Source organism: Chroicocephalus ridibundus, chromosome 2 (assembly GCF_963924245.1).
Source record: "Chroicocephalus ridibundus chromosome 2, bChrRid1.1, whole genome shotgun sequence".
NCBI classification, from domain to species: Eukaryota; Metazoa; Chordata; class Aves; order Charadriiformes; family Laridae; genus Chroicocephalus; species Chroicocephalus ridibundus.
This window is the reverse complement of record NC_086285.1, coordinates 141,880,388-141,897,244: the sequence shown is the minus strand read 5'-3', so window position 1 is coordinate 141,897,244 and position 16,857 is coordinate 141,880,388. Positions and strand designations below refer to the sequence as shown.

Here is a 16,857-nt window from a genome sequence, read left to right as displayed (position 1 = left end):
CCAGTGTTTTTGACTTTGAAATGTGTACAGAATGGACAAAATTGAGGAACAAGACAGATTTTAATCACATCTTATAGGAGTAAATGGGTATACCAATACATAGTTAATGCCATAATTTTTTTTCTTAAGTTAGAATAGTATTTAATAGTGAAGTGGAAAGCAGTAGTTTGAGCATTTCCTGAAAGTATCTTTCAGTTGACATGCATCAATAATAGTTATTTTGTAGGAATATAATTACCTTCAAAACCGGTATTCAGACCTACAATAATGTCATTTGGGCACTGAATGCAATTTTTTAACCTCTGTCACAAATGATAATGGAAGCTGAATGAGAATGTGTTGAACAGTAATTGCAATACTGCAGAAAACTTTCAAGTTGCATTCGATAGACACTGAAATTCTTTCCCTGAACTATGCAAATAAACTTGTTTGAATTCAGTTTCTTTTATGTTTAGCATCAGTTAGTCAATTAAACTAAGCTTCCAAGTGTATTCTCTTTGCATGTTGTTTACAAGTAATATTACAAAGAACTAAAATCTTTTTTGCTTGTTTGGTAATCACTGGGAGTGATTTTTGGAGTGAGTCCTACAGATCGTTTTCCCCAGTATGTGTTGAAGGCAATTTCTGTGTGTAGGTCTCGAAACTCTTCAGTGAAACTTCTTCAACTTGTTCTTGTGTATGATTCATCAAAGTGGTGTTTTTACTAGTAAATATACAAAGGCGAATAACTGTTAGAAGGACATATGACCTACTAGAAATTTCCCCCTCCTCCCAGCACCTAATTGACATGAAGTTCTAAAGCAGGTTATTTTAATATGTGTTATCTAGTGAAAAGGAAAAATGTCATAAGCCTCAGCATAGTGTGTCAGTTTTCACTTATGGATTTACCCTGTAGCAGTGTCACATGTCACTGTGTTTCCTCTGTCAGTAGATCAGTAGTGACAAAAGAAAACATGCCATACACTAGACTGACATCTTGTCATAGGAAAAATCCAGCCAGATCTTCAGGAATATGAGTAGTTTTACTTTGCTAAAGATAAGAAACCTTTAAACTTTCACTGCTCAGTCATTTGTGAGTGTAGTATGTCTATTTGGGTGCTTTTTTAAGAATGAGCAGATCTGTAGCTGGATCATGTCAATATGGAAGGCTTTGGACTTCAGCATTAAAAGCATTCACTTTTGCAGTTACTCTAAGAAGATTTAAAGGTGAAATTTGTCTCTAACATGGGCACCAAATTTAGGTGTGTAGGTATGACTTTGATATCCCCGTTTGCTTAGAGAACCTAAGCTACATTGACTTTATTGGCAAAGGGTTTGATTCAGTTGCCTGAAGGTAGGCATCCGGTGTCATCTGAGACAGGTAGGATATCTGAAGGAGCTGCATGGGGCTGGCATAAATGACACACAACCTAGAGGTAATTCATGTCCCTCTCAGCTGGGAGCTGGAGACCAGTTGGGATACCGTAGAGCATCTCACGCATACTAGATGCCTTTGTTTAGCCAACTAATTTTGCCTCAGAGCTCCATTGATACAATATGACCTAAGATGGCTTGGTCGCATGCAGGTACCTAAATGTGACACCTTTCTTAATTTTGAGCTCAATCCTGGTCATGGTTTCTAGCATACGGAACCTTACTGCAGTGAAGATAGCTCATTTGTAGTCTAAATTCCCCACTTGTAATTACGTCGGTAATGTGCTGGTTGAGTTGAAATAAAAATAGGGAAATCCTACACTGAAGATTTTTTTTTTATTGAATATGACTTTCATTTTACTTTTTGTGTACTGTTTGTAACTTTGGACTGCTGAGATGAGTGGAGAGAGTGGTTATTTAGCATGTAGCGTTTGTCAACCTGTCACAGAGGTGTGAGGTTACCATAGTCACTTGCCTTTCATTCTTGGTCTGGAGGACATACCTTCTGCTCAGATGGAGGGCACAACAGCAAGACTTCTTAGGGAAGAAAGTATTTCTACTTTGAGGTTTATGGCTATTTATGCTCTAACAGCAGTTTCTCTAATGACTTTTCAGTGAGCTGATGGTGATAAAATATTTTCTGAGTGTTCAGGACATAGAGTTCAAAGCAAATTGGTTGTGAAATGTTAAGTTTGTGGATCTGAAGTGGGTTGGCACACAGGCAGATGTGTTTCTTCTTGCGAGGGTAGGGGCTGGAGGCTGTGAAGGGACAATGGTACTGCCTTGTCTTGCCGTGGGCAGAAAATTTCCTGTATGAGTGAAGTTGTGTATTGACACAAGAATTGTCCCTATGTTTATTCTCCTAATTAATGACTTACTGCTTCTCTGAAGCACAAGACATTTTGAAAACGTGTGTTCATGTTCATACCTGTTTCTTCTATAAAAGGAGAAAACAAAAGCATTAAGTAACAATTGTTTATTAACATAAGACTAAAACTTTTCACAAATATTTAGTCATACCAATCAAGGTACACTTTTCTGTGACAGTGTTGACTGAATATACACAATAAACAGTTTAGCATAGTTGTCTTATTTCAGCTTTTAGGATGCATCATTTCACTGGAGAAGGTAATAAATGTGCAGTTCTCCATATTTTAAAATGGAGAATACCACATCCATGATAACAAACAGTATCACAACATAAATTCATAATCCAGCACACCTGTACAGTGCTATATGAAAGTTACTGTAATGAAGAACAATGTGACATTAACATTATTTGGAACCACAGCTTCTAGTTGTTATTGAGGACCCACCACGATGCTGAAAGAGAGGAGAATTTATTTATTTATTTGTTAATATAAACAGTATTTCTTTCTCTACCTCTTGTAAAAAGCCTAAATAAAATAGCTATAATGTATATAAAGGAACATTAATTTATATATGAAGCTAATACTACTTCATTTGAAAACTGCATGCTTTCAAGGATGAGACCTCTCCAGGCAGGAGAGGAATACTTAAAATCTAGCAGAGCTGAATATAAGTGGTGGTGGTGGGTGGCTTTAGTGCAAGAATTTATATCGCTTTTTGATAACATACAAGGAAGCACTAACGTGTCATAGGTGCAGCTGCACAGAATGGAGTGCCCAGATCCCCAGAGAGCAAAACACATAAATCCTCGCTCCTGTTCGGCAGTGTGTGTCGGTATTTTCACTGAGCGCTGTGTCCCCTGGGGGGTTGTGCTGCCTGTAATGACTTTATTTCATGGTGACATTATTCAAACCTGATGCTGTTCTTTTTACTCAACTCTAGGAATTAAGAGCGGTTTGCCCAAAAAGTAAGAGAATTGATGGACTTGTAAAATGTCATTGCCATAAAAGAAGGTCTGTAATCACCAGATTATAGTCAGGGCTGGAGTGAAACACATGTGTACTTCTTCCTCACAGTCCCTCCCTTTTGCCCTTTTGAAATTGTATCTTATGCAAGACAGGAACCACAAGATTTATGGAGAGAGACAGGAGGAAGGAAAGGAATTGTGACTGTATCTGAGATGCCAAGGCCTGTTAGCGGAGGGGTGTTTGAGGCTCAGTAGGTTTTGCATTATTTGGGGATTAAATTCGTTAACGCAGCTTGTTTCTGTGAATTTGTCCATAAATCCTTCAATTTATGGCATTTTTATGCAAAATGTTATTTTCGAAGAAGAATGTTGAGAAGATACTTAAGAATCCTACCTGAATTTGGCCTAGGAGTCTCTGACACATCAGTGGATTAATGAATTTTGGCCAAAAAAAATGCCAATTTAAGAGTTTATTTCATGGATTACATTGTCATAAATGTTTAACGGTTTTGCCCTAGCTTTTGTTTTCTTCACCAAAAGGTTCTCTAGTGTCCTCAGGTCCAGATCTTCTGTATAGCTTAGGCATTCACTGAAGATGAACTGAGTGATTGATGCCGCCCTGGTAGATTGGGCAGAAGCAATTTGGTGGGTTAACAAGTGTGGAAGTGATAATAATAGGTTTTGGTTGCTATTAACTTATGGTAGATGAATTTACTTTAGGATAATACTGGATCTTGAAATTCCATGTCTTCCTGAATCATTCTTAGCCAGGTAAGTGTATCCTTATTAATTTTAATTAATCATCTGAGTGAAGACTCTTGGGTTGTAATCTTTGAATCAGATGCACATTACAGTTTAGAATTGTTTCAGTTCTTAGTTAACCAGACGAGTGAAAAACTGTAGATGCATCTGAGCTAGGGTAAATTTGGTTTTAAAACAGAGCCTATCTATGTGCTAGTTGCAGACAGGTTGGGCTTTTTTTCCTGATTTTACACTGGTATTAGTTTACGGTGTCTAAAATCCTGTCCTAAAGTATACTGGTAGAGCTGAAGCCATCATGTTTTACTTCTTTCATATGTCTACACAAATACGATTTGTATAGATCACATATGCAAAGTACTTTGCATGAAACAGAAGTTCAAACGTCTGCACAGATTTCTAAATAACAGATAATCTATAAAACTGTAAAAATAACCGTGAATGCATTACTTACATTGCCCCCCCCAGCAAGGAGCACACAGTGAGAAATGCTGTTTCTATGGCAACCGCCTGCCAGGATAGAGCGCTGCAGACTGAAATCCTTCTTAGCAGGCAGGCGATGCTTTAATGAGCATTTTGAACCCAATTTCAGACACTTCTATATTTAGGCATTTGTAAACGATGTTTACATTTTATTGTATGTTAATTGTGCTTTAGCTGTGAACACTCCTGGGTCATACTCAGTCAAGCTCTTGGACACAAGGAAGTTTGGGAAAAGACCGCATTGTTTCCTATATCCGAGTTTGTATTAAATCCAGCAATTTCCCAGTAAGATGCAAGATTTGAAGGGATTCCTGCTTCACTAAGTGCAATCTCCTGACACTGCAGGAATCCCGGGCATATAATTGTGTGTTGAGATTGGACTCATGAGATCTAAAAGCGTCTTGGCTGGTTTCTTTTAAGGAGAAACACCAGTTATAGGACTATGTATATATTTTTTTCCTATTAGATGGGGTTTTATTATTTTAAATTTAGTCTGTACTCAGACATAGGGGAAATTCATTGTAATAGATTTGTGTTGCCTGAGATAAAAATTTTGCTGTCGTCTCTCTGAAAATACGGCCCTGATGCTTGCTTTGCCTCATCCGGCACTGTGTCTTTTAGCGGTCATTTCTCTGAGGACGAAGGTGTTACGTGCTCATTGGTTTGTATTTGAAATAGCAATTCGGAATCGTTAACACCTTGCTTTTTCAAAGTAGTTTGTTTTTTCTGTGTTTTAATGTAGCAGAAATTGTACAAGAAATTGGTTTGTAAACAGAAATTATTAGTAATTAAGTAATTAGTAATTAAGGTTCATGTCAGTCAACGTAAATATGATTAAGTTGAAGTCTTCATCAGCAAGCGATTTTTTGCCTGAAAGTCTTAAACAGGGCCTATTTAACTAATCATAAATAGTATTGTTTATTCTAGATACTTTCTTAAATAGCATATGCTAGCCGAACTTTCCATTGTATAAAATAAAGCACTATGGGTCTTATTCTTGCTGATGCATTTACATTTTGATGCTTAAAATAAAAACATTTGGAGTCCCTTTCTCCATCATACCTTGCCAAAGAAAATCTAAGGGTGATATTACACAGTGGTCCTGCATACGGAGCGCACTAGTCTAGCAGAACTCTTCACATGGAATAAACCAAAGAACGTGAAAAATTGGTATTTACCAGGGACTAGCATTGTTGTGATGAGCTCTGGAGTTTCCAAGAAGTCCACGTTACTCCTTTGGAATGTCTTGCTGTAATTCATTTGAAGGTGCCTAAATAGTTGTAAAAAATAAGAATGAGAAACAAGTTTTTTAAAGGGGCTAAAAATCTTTATGAGCATCAGAAATTTTACAATTAATGCTATAACAGAGATTTTGTGCTTCAAAACTTAGAAAATTATGACAGTGGGAGAGGAGACCAGTTCAGCTGTGAAGTTCCTGCATGTTATATTAAACACGCTTTTTTCTTCTGCGTGCTTAACTGTTACCCTGATGCTCGTCTCTCGGTTGTGACTCCGTACAGCAATTCTTGTTCCAAGTGTGTTGACGTGTTACCGGTGTTCTCAAGTCCTTCTGAAAGTAAACTTTGAACTGGGGCTTTGTTCAAAAGGAAAGAAACTAAGCTTCAAGAGACTTCTCTGTCTTCCTTCAGAATGGTTTCTGTCCACAGGTTTAGGATTGTGGGGTTGGTTTGGGTTTTTTTTTAATAGTGAAAGTGGTTAAGGCAAATGTTTTTATTTCTACTCAATTTCTTAGCCATCTGCCTGCTGCAGGCTAGAACTCAGCTGGTAGGACTCTTAATCATTATAACACTTATTTTGGGCCCAAACCAGACATTCTTGGAGTCTGTTGGACGGGGTTTTGTGATGTGGATTTGGGAAGCTTTGGGACAGCCCCCCATGACTGCTTGCAAGCTTGAGTGTGTTGCTGGATGGCGTGCCTCCCGCCTCATTCATTTATTTTATTGTCATCATTGCACTATGGTAATATTGCTGTTTCTCTGTTCTTTTGTCTCTGATCACCTACGGTACATCTGATGCCGTACTTTTCTGTGTTCACTTTCAGGCATTTGCTGTTTCAACTAGCTGTGTTTTTCTGACATTTTTATTTATACATTTCAGTATGTTTTAGTCTTTAGCGATTGAAATATTGTTCTGAGGTGTTAACTATTACATATTTAGCAAGAGATGAATTAGCAGTATTTAAAGTAATTTATATTCAGTCCTTCTATGCAACAGCTCTGTAACTTTTAAAACTTTCTGTAGTCCAAAAAAAACCCCAAAACAAAAAAAAAAAACCCAAAACTTACCTATTCCAGGCATTGCTGTTCTCCCAGAACTCATAAATAATGAAGCGGGAATCACTTGGAAGCTTCTGTATGGAAACACTAAGAATTGTAGGATAGAACTATTTAATCAAACACAGTTATTGGACATATGCATCTTACTCCAAATTGCTTATAAGTATGAACCAAATGCAGTGATTTTTGGAAAAGCAAACAAATTAAAACCCTCAAATAATAAATTTAACAAATAAGTGATTTGGGGAAATATACTGTGAATTATCTGAGCTTTTTTTTTTTTAAACTCCTGGAGTATTTTCACGGCTTTTTATTTATTAATATTTTATCTCAGTACACTTACGATGGACTCCTGAGAAACTAGTTTTTCATATTGCTCCAATAGCGCCATTTATCTAAAGAAATGCTAATCAGTAATACAGAAAATTAATCAAACTACTGTGGTTCAGGGAAAATCAGCTAATAGAGCATATTGCACATAGAGAACAGTTCAAGTAAGTTTGTAGAGTAACTTGTGCTGGTTCATTGAAGAATTACACTGAGAAGTCATCCTTTTGTACTGGAGATGCATCAAAGCGGCATAGAGTTTAGGTGCTTTGGAAGTGGCTAGCAATGGAGTGTAAAGACAGACAGGCTGATGTCTGCTGCAGATTCACTTTTAAAGTAATACCTTTTGGTACTATTTACTTGTCCTTATGTCATTCAGCTACCAATTTATCATGGGTGAAAAATGACCCACAGAGTATCTGCTGATCCTCTACACAGAATCATCTCGTTTATTATCCTGAGCAGAACAGCTTTCTCGCATTTAGGGTACTTAGACAGTTGGGTACTCAAATTGGTGTTTAGATGTATATCCCCCCCCAAATAAATATATATATATGTGTGTGTGTGTGTGTATTTCTTTGTGTCCCCAAGTGCAAGATTGCTGATCTTGCTACTGATACGCTTGCAAACTGGCCTCAGATTATATTTCATGCTGCAATAAGAAATTCCGTGCGATTTATTGGTTTTCTCCAGCCGTATGCAAACATACATTGTAAAATAGCAAAAATATCAAGAACTGTTGGAAAAAAGTCTACCATAAACAGCTACACTGAAAAGCAACCGGTAGGTGGCATTATAGACTTACCAAATGCCTGTGAACTTCGGAAAGAGTAATTTTTTGCCATCCTTTGTTAAGTTCCATTCCAGAGTCATGCAAGCTCTCCCCCCTGGCGTGTTTGCAATCACTACAGTCTTTGGCTGGATGTTCATTTTTGGAAGGGGGCTACGGGGCTTCTCTTCTCTGTTTTTTTCCAGCTCTTGGCCCACAATAGAATTTTATTTTCCTCATCAGACTTCCTTTACAAGTGAACCACTGCAAAAAGGTCACTCGTCTTCCAGCTTAACTTACTTTTTCTGGTCTGTGTGAACACTAGTGATACAATCACCATTAAGTGTGATGATCTCCCAGCGACAAGGCTCATAAATTAGGGATGTGATGGGCAGCCTTTGAAGCCTTTGTATATATAGGAAGATCCTGTATTGTGTACACATTATAAAAATATTTATTTCATAATGGTCAGAGTGTGTACGGTAGTAGCTTTCTCAAGTATGTTAAATTTAGAAATTCAGTACAGTGGTGAGTCCTCAAAATTTGTTCTTAACCCAGTTCTAATATTTTATTTAATTCTAAAAGAAGCAAAGCAGAAATACACTATTTCATTGAAAATTTTGCTTTTTAATTTTTCACATTCTTTATTATGAATGAAAATTTTAAAATGACAGCCTCCCCTTGAAAGCTTCCAAACAGAGAACTGTCAAACAAGTTGATAAGTTGCTCTCTTGCCAGGCGAGCCCAAATGAAGGATGGCAAATGAGTTTTCCAATAAAGTGTCAGCCAGCCTAGGAGTGGCCATGAATTGATGACCTGCAGAGCTGAGAAGTCTTAAAAGATTGTTTAGCATCTTTGGGATAGCCTGTGTCATCATTTCTGATACTACTTAGAGTCTGCACATATACTTTGACATCTCTTTCTGATTTTAGTTGTCTTTGAAAAGCTTTGTCTTAAACACATACATAACCAGCCAGGAAAGAAGATGTTACAGGTTCTTTCTTCATAAATAATCCAGCTCCACTTATAGGTTATTCAAGAAATCGGACTACATTCCTTCCTTTGTACATTGTACTTACTGCAAGCAGCCACCCTGCGAAGAAGCAGATTCCACGTACTGCTTCAGAGCAAGCCGGAATTCCTCGATTTCTTCTTCTATCACAGACATTTGACGTTGAACAATCATTATATGCTGATACAAAAACATTACAATATTACTGCCATATCATCTTCTGAATTCCTTGTACTTTAAACTCCGAAAAGTCTGCCATAAAACAATGAAGCGCACAATCATCAAAAAAACCTCCACAGAAGTTCTTTGAAGTTTGCGGTCCCTGTTTTAGTGCTTTGGAGTGGGTAAGTAGAAACACTTGAGTGTAGCTATTACAGAATCATAGAATCACAGAATGGTTTGGGTTGGAAGAGACCTTAAAGACCATCTAGTTCCAACCCCCCTGCCATGGGCAGGGACACCTCCCACTAGACCAGGCTGCTCAAAGCCCCATCCAGCCTGGCCTTGAACACTTCCAGGGATGGGGCATTCACAGCTTCCCTGGGCAACCTGTTCCAGTGCCTCACCACCCTCACAGGAAAGAATTTCTTCCTAATAGCTAATCTAAATCTCCGCTCTTTCAGTTTAAAACCATTACCCCGTGTCCTATCGCTCCACTCCCTGATAAAGAGTCTCTCCCCATCTCTCCTGTAGGCCCCCTTTGGGTACTGGAAGGGGCTATAAGATCTGGAGCCTTCTTTTCTCCAGGCTGAACAACCCCAACTCTCTCAGTCTGTCTTCATAGCAGAGGGGCTCCAGCCTGCAGAGCATCTTCGTGGCCCTTATATCACATCAGGCTGAGGCACAGAATGGAAGCTCCCAAAATTAGTGTTGACCTTAGAGAAACTGGGAGTTTTCAGAAATCTGGATGAGAGAGTCTTTTCAGAAGAGTCCAAAGCAAGTGTTTATCTTTGGAATATTCAACAATAAAGTCAGTGTGTTTCCTTGGATTAATCCTTATGCAAGCAGGGGTGAGTTTTGAGATAAGAACAATCTGTATTGGATGGAGTCTTACTTCCATAAAGTGCTCTTGTAGTCTTTTACCTCTCAGAGCTCTGACGCACGCCTGAATGAGATGCCTAAGGTAGCCCATGTTAAATGATGAATAGAGAGGGGGTTTTTTTCCCTCCACTGCAAAAACTGAACAATCTTTATAAGCAGGACTGTGGAAACATTTGGCAGTACAGAAGTCCTATTTATCCTGAATTATTATGGTTATCATTTAGTTAATGTAAGTACTTTACATATTGATTAATCCATTGGAGCATGTCAGTTTTTTTGCTAATGAAATATATAAAGAAACACCAAGTGCTGCTTAATTAATAAAACCTCCTGTCTTGTACAGCTTTTTAACTTGTTTCTGCCTTGATTATTGATACTGTTATGGCATGGATTATCCCTCCATCGTAAGCAGCAGGAATGCTAGTGTATTTGAAAACTGATCTTGGGACATGAACTTAAGTTGATTTATGGTTATGATTTTGGTTTTCTAAGTTGTAATATTGATTACTGCTTAAGAGTAGAATAGATGCTCCCCCGTCTTGCCTGGTATGGCTTCCTGTAGCAGTTTTAGGAGGGAGGGAGGGAGGCTGATTGTACAACCATGATTTAAAGCATGCATGCAGCATTAGGTGATCATGAGCTGAGAAGCTATCACCCTGTAAACACTGCTGCAAAAGTCGGTAAATCTTACAAATGACACCTTTCACTCCTTATGTGAGCTGACGTTTTGGCTCACTGTATCATTTGAAAACAATGCAAAAATGAATATAAAAGTTTCTCCTGCATATTCTAAGTGTTGGTGTGTTGCATCTTACACAATGTCTTCTGCTGACTACAATGGATTCTTACCACTGAGAAAAGGGAGGATGGTCATTTTTTTATTTTTATTTTTTAACAAAAGAGATCACATGAGATTGTCGTCTCAATAGCGGGCATGGAAATCAAATGTCAAAAGTCATTATCTGGAAAAGCACTTACAGATTTTGCATTTTCTTCCAAAACTTCCTCTTCAAATGGCTCAAGCTTTAGGTCCTTTCAGGCAGTTGAAAAGAAAATAGAAATATAAGAGGCAATACTACAGCTGTATCCTGGTCTTACCTTTTTAACATGCTATTCTAGTAGCTAGATTCTGTTATATCTCCAGAAGTTATAATTAAATCCCTTCTTTATTAGCTGTAAGTCAAACACAAGCACTGTTTGCAGAATCTTGCATGTTTCAGTGGTTAAATCCAATCCAGGCTGTTCTGTAAAGTTTTATTTATAATGCTGAGCAGGTAATTTTTCATTTGTAACAAATCTGCTTGCTCACAAATGTACGTTGGACTTAATTCAGAAAGGACAGATACCTTCCCAAATTGACACGTGGGCTATGGAAATGCGGAAGGACAGTCATTTGACATGAACGATCAGCTGTCGTAAAATTTTATACAGAAGAAACTTCTCAGGGGGAAGGGGTATGGTTGCAAGGGACTGTTTTCTAGCATTGAAAAAGATCCAGGTCAGGTTTCCGAACTGCTGCGCTTGCTTCTGAGGACAGACTGGGCAGCAGCAGCACAGAGATGCCCCTGTGAGGCAGGACTGTCCTTGCTTATCACACACACTGGATGCGCACTTCGTGAATCAGTGATTCATGCAAACACCACCTAGTAGCGCACACAAAACTATCACTTGCATGCTAGGCACATGCGGTACCCTCTAACCCGGTGCCATATGGATACTCTGAAAAATATCCATACGCCTGAAAAAAAGCAGGTCGATTTGCAATAGGCAGTTGGAGCAAAATGTACTGTTACTGGTGCTTTGCTTCTCATTGCAAACTGTCGTTGTGTAACAAAGATTAAAAAACATTCTACTTGCAGAAGGGTGAGGATTGATTAACCTCAGAGCGGCGGGCATTTTGCCTGCACAAATACTGTACTGGCTGAAAAGCCAACACGAGGTGCGCAGGTAGAATTCAAACGAGCAGGGGAGCTCCACCAGCAGCGGGTGGCAGAGCAAGGCAGGCGTGAAGCAGCGGTCACACAGCAGCTGCCGTGCAGCTGCGCCTCGCCTGCAGAATGCGCATAGAAAGGCACGAAATGGGGGTTCTATACTTTCCGTGCAATTTTTTTTTTAGGGCTACTTATGGAAAAAGAGAGGAAAGGAACGACTCAAGCTGTACTGCAAACTTTCTTCTATGGTAGCAAGAGAAGAATATTTTTTCCGGTATATATAACTTTAGAACTTGAGGAGAAAAAGACAACTTATGAGACTGATTCATGGTTAAATTCATGTTTAACAGAAAACAGAAGAGTTAGATAACACTAAATCAGTCATTCACCAGGTAATTTTCTGGTAGAAACCACTGATGGATAACTTGCTGGCCCCCTCAAGAAGCTAAAAATAATCTATACAAGTTCTCCAGTAATATTATGTCATTAGACAGGGCAGGACTACACAGATGAGGTAAGTCTACACAGACAGCTTGCTGTCACCTCGGAGCATGCGAGCACTGGCACAGAGTCCTCATCCCTGTGGAAGGAGCACTCAGGCATCGGCCAACTCAAGAGAGCCCAATGCAGAGATGAGAGCTCCTGCCAGACAGTAACCATGCAGCCTGGAAATGAAAACTGACCAAGACTGCAGCTCACAGCTGAGGCTCTACGGTCCCTCCTCAGCCCAACCTCACCTCTGCTGAGAAGCAGTAGCTTCTGAAATTGCCTCTTAGTGTGACCGTGTGATCCTTCTGCTCTGCTTCAGGGCAAAGTCAAAAAGAAGAGCTTCAGTAGCTGCTGAAAGACAGCTGAAATGTAACACTTCTGTGGATGTGGTGGGCTAACCTGGAACATCAGCTGGGCTAAAAATTATTAACTTACTGCTGAGAGGTGGCATGTGTAATGGCTTTATCCCAGGTGGGAAGTGATGACCAGCACTTGGTCGCCACTTGATGTTTCTGTCTAATTCATTTCAGTCTGAAGTCCGTGGTGATCCATGCAATCAGCTCTTTCTTGACTTTGCCTTTTCTTCACTTTGCTTTGGAACAGAGTAGATGGGCTGACAGTCTCCTACTGCTAAGAGGCACCGACATCCTTTCTGCAGTCCATGTCCCAGTCATGACCCAGACACTGTTTTGCTAAATTTTGTTTAAACATGGATCACAGGATGCTCCTACTGTCATAAAGTGTAAGATTTAATAAAATGAGGACAAGAGGGAATGTCATTACTACAAAAGAATTCTCACAGTCTTTTTAATATGCCTTAGGACACTTTATAGGACCAGAAGTTTTACGATTTTTAAGTTGCATGCCTAATAAATTGTGGTTTTTTAGTTCACAGAGAGAAGTGCCGAGAGAAGAAAAATCAAAGGAGGTGGTCCTAGAGAAGCTGTGGAAACGGTGAACTTCTCACCTCTCACAGTTAGACCTGGCTGTGAGATACAAAGTCAAGCAGATGCAAAGTTAGGCAAAGGTGGATATAGTCTATCTATTGGCAGGTTTGTCTAGTTGCAATGTTTTATTAATCAAGTTTTATATTGATAAGGAGATAATTATGGAAGGTCTGTGCCCTGCCCCTGTTTCCCTTTGGCACTGAGCTCCTTTTCAAACTGAGGTTCTCTGTCATCTGTAGCAGATTGGATCATTTTATAACATCCTTGTTATAAGTTTATTTACTACAAAATAGTTGGCTGCTTTTTGTAATTCTTGCATTACCAAGTTTCTTTTTCTTTTTTTCACTAACATTCGTTTAAATGTTAAGTTTCCTTAAACTCCTTTTGGGGAGGTCGCTGTGGCAGGCCCAGCGAGCTGCTGCGTCCAAAGCAGAGCTGGGAGTAAAGCTGGACCACAAGCGAGAGTTACATTTCATGATGGACTTTGACATTTCAAAATCCAATTTATAGCTGTTCAGAAGAAAATCAAGTTGCTGCTAAAATGTCATTAACGTGGCAACTGCTGTGTAATTGCTTTTCTCATGCAGAAATGACCTCCAGGAGAAAGCTGGTGTGTGCAGGCAGAGGAGTGTGCCCTGGCCAGAGGCTTAATGGACTGAGCAGACCACGAGGAGCTGCTGAGCATAGCAAGGCACAGAGTGAGAAGCTGACAGAAGTTACAGACAGTGCCACAAGGAAAGGCCGAATTTCACAGCCGAATAAGGAGAAGCGATGCAAGAGACTGTCAGACCTCAGGGATAACCAAAGGGACTACTGGGCTCCTTTTCGGGAGCGGAGCCTTGCAAGGCCAGCAGGGCTGGGGGTGACCGTATCAGTAATGCAGCTCATCAGTAATAAGGCTGAGATGACAGAAATACCTAATTTTGGTCCCAAACTGGGACCAAAGGGGAAAAAGTAATTAGCGGCAGTTTGTTCATTTGGAAGGGAGCAATGGCAGAGAAAGGTCAGCGTGCTTGTCTTGCTGAGCCTTGTGTTGGATCACCACTGCTTATTCTGTCTTCTTGTTAACTCCCTTACTTAACTATTTTCTAGGTGTATAATTTGCTCAAGTTAGACTAGCGGGTGAATAGGAGGAGTCACTTCTCTGTCAGGACCCAAGGTCTGCGCTGATGCTGAGTTACAGGTCATGGGTCCAGCCACAAATACTAGATGGACTTGAAGCCCATGATAGCGTTCATGGGGTGACTATCCATCCTGATCAGCTGGAAAGAAGGAACAGGATCAGGCTGTTGCATGTTCATGTTTCCGCGAGTGCTGCCGGTCTGTTTGCGGGTGCTTGTGAAGGCACCTGTGCTGGTGTGTGTGGATCCATGTGTCTGGAGCACATGCAGAGCCTTGCTGGGATGGGCAGCATCAGCCTCACCAGGACTTGGACCAACTCCCGCCCTTCAGCCAAAAACCTGGTCTCTTGTGGACCTGGAGTAAGAAATACCCTGGGGCCTAAGATCCACTGAATTCAGCCACTCCCTTAGCACCTATCTGAAATTGTGTGTTCTTCAATTGGGACATTTTATGTAGAGAACAACACAGGAATTTATAATCTTACTTTTTCTTCTGCTCTTCTTCTTTCTCAAAAAAAAAAAGTCACCATACACAGACATAAACCACCTTTTATAACAAAAGAAATAGACATTTTCTGTACAGACAGCCATAACTCCAGTTTTTACAAGCCCTGGGAAGCCTTGGTAGTGTTGGATCCGACGGGTCATTTGTCAGACTGCCGGAGGGCTGTGCTTTGGCGTGGGAACTGCAGGCAGCCTCAGGCCGCTGGGGACCAGTGCAACCCTGGAGCTGGGGCAGCTCCCACGACTCCCAGGTGGGATGGTGGGATTTGCATCAGCTTTTGTTGGAACTGCACTTACTAGGAAAGTGGTTTAATCTTTATAAATTAGTATTCTCTGACAAGCACGGAAGAAACAAAACTTTTTGTCAAGCTTTAGTGGGAAAGTTTGGAGAGGAAGAGAAAAAAATCAGATCCTAAAGTGAGAGGCTTGTCCCGTGTTCCCCAAAAGAAGCGTAACTAAATACAATAACATCCTCCAGTCATAGAGTAATGTGACGTTTCAGTTCTTTATGAAAAGTTGGATCTGTGGTGACGGGGAAGGGAAGCCTAGGAAAACCACGTCATGGTCTCATGAAACAGGAAAGAAGAAGGTGAAAGGAATAGGTGGTGTTGAAATTTTGCTCCTTATTGATTGGAAAGACTGCAACGGGGACATCGAAAGCATTTGTGGTTTAAGGATTGTGTTACTGAAAGTGAGAGAACAAACAGGTGAAAAGAAAGACATACCTTCTTTTCCAGCCTGTCAATCAGCTTTTGGAGTCTGTTTATCTGTGTCATCCACTGGCTGTCTTCCTCAGTCCAACCTTTGGAAAATATAAATAACAAACATTTATGAAATGTTACTAAAAGCTGGAACATTGTTTATTCATTTATTTTATATTAAAGTGTTTAGCTTGGCTTGCAATTTATTTTGCTTCTTAAAGATTGTGCTGTAGCTTGTTTAATGTTCATTTAACGTAATGAAAGCATGGTTTTGACTATATGAATTATTTTCTTTTTTTTCAAGATACAATAGAAATCCAATACAGAATGAAAACTATATTCTAGATTAATGCCAGTGCTTTTGAAATCATGCTGATACCTGAAGAACGGAATGTTCTTCTCTGCAGATGGAACCAGCTCATAACTTGAGCACCTCCTGCTCCAAATGCAAAATCATCTTGGCGGGGTGTGTGGGTTAAAGCTTTCTCTGTCTTAATATTTTTCTTAGTTTGCCATTTCTTAATCTTCTTTACATGAAAATTTCTATAAAAGTAAGAGTTAGCTCTTCTGCTGCATAGCAAGCCTCTCCCTGGGTCTCCTTTCAATTACATCCCATGGAGGGACCATGTGCTGTGTCTTTTCTGCAGTTCACCCCTGAGAGCACTGGTGAACGTGAAAGAAATGCAGTCAAGACTGACTTAAACATGCTGGCATGGGCAATACAGCTTAGGCGGTAGGATCTTTCTTCCTCCTGTAGAGAGACAGCAGACCTGCTGTAGGGCCCTGACTGCAAGGACGTTGCCGCGGCCAGCCTCTTGGTGACCCCAGGGTTCCTGCCACAGTGCTTCTCCCAGCAGGATTCCAGAATTATTCAAAGGTTCCTTCCCAATAAAAATTACATTCTTATCATCAGCAGAAAAGAGTTAATTGGGGGTACATGTGCAGCTAAATTATTTAGTTTTCTGGCATGATATGTTGAAGGATCTGCAGGAGCCTCCTAACATCACAGAATGTCTCGTATGCATTAGGAATAAGGGGCTTTCTCTTCGTTCAGAAAAGTTCATTTAGCTGCAACAGATGCTTTTTACCTACACGCTGAGGGGTTTTCACTTTTGTTAGTCATCAGCAATATGATGTCTTAAGGGTTTTCTCGTGTTCTTCCATTAATTATGGATATAATCTTGCAGTGGACTCCATGGCTGATTTAATAACATTAACTTCTTCGC

The 16,857-nt window shown here is 39.9% G+C and overlaps 1 protein-coding gene across 1 annotated transcript in view; it reads right to left on the bottom strand.

The window, feature by feature from the left end:
* Nucleotides 1–2,379: 2,379 nt before the first annotated feature.
* NECAB1 (N-terminal EF-hand calcium binding protein 1) overlaps nucleotides 2,380–16,857 on the bottom strand; it is a 71,231-nt gene continuing 56,753 nt past the window's right edge. Inside the window, exons 8-13 of the mRNA XM_063327172.1 lie at nucleotides 15,656–15,732; nucleotides 10,917–10,970; nucleotides 8,965–9,077; nucleotides 6,799–6,876; nucleotides 5,671–5,762; nucleotides 2,380–2,736 (exon numbers count right to left, since the gene is read on the bottom strand). Of these exons, the coding sequence (XP_063183242.1) occupies nucleotides 2,708–2,736; nucleotides 5,671–5,762; nucleotides 6,799–6,876; nucleotides 8,965–9,077; nucleotides 10,917–10,970; nucleotides 15,656–15,732 (443 nt within the window). The 3' untranslated portion in view covers nucleotides 2,380–2,707. The remainder of the gene's footprint in view (nucleotides 2,737–5,670; nucleotides 5,763–6,798; nucleotides 6,877–8,964; nucleotides 9,078–10,916; nucleotides 10,971–15,655; nucleotides 15,733–16,857) is intronic.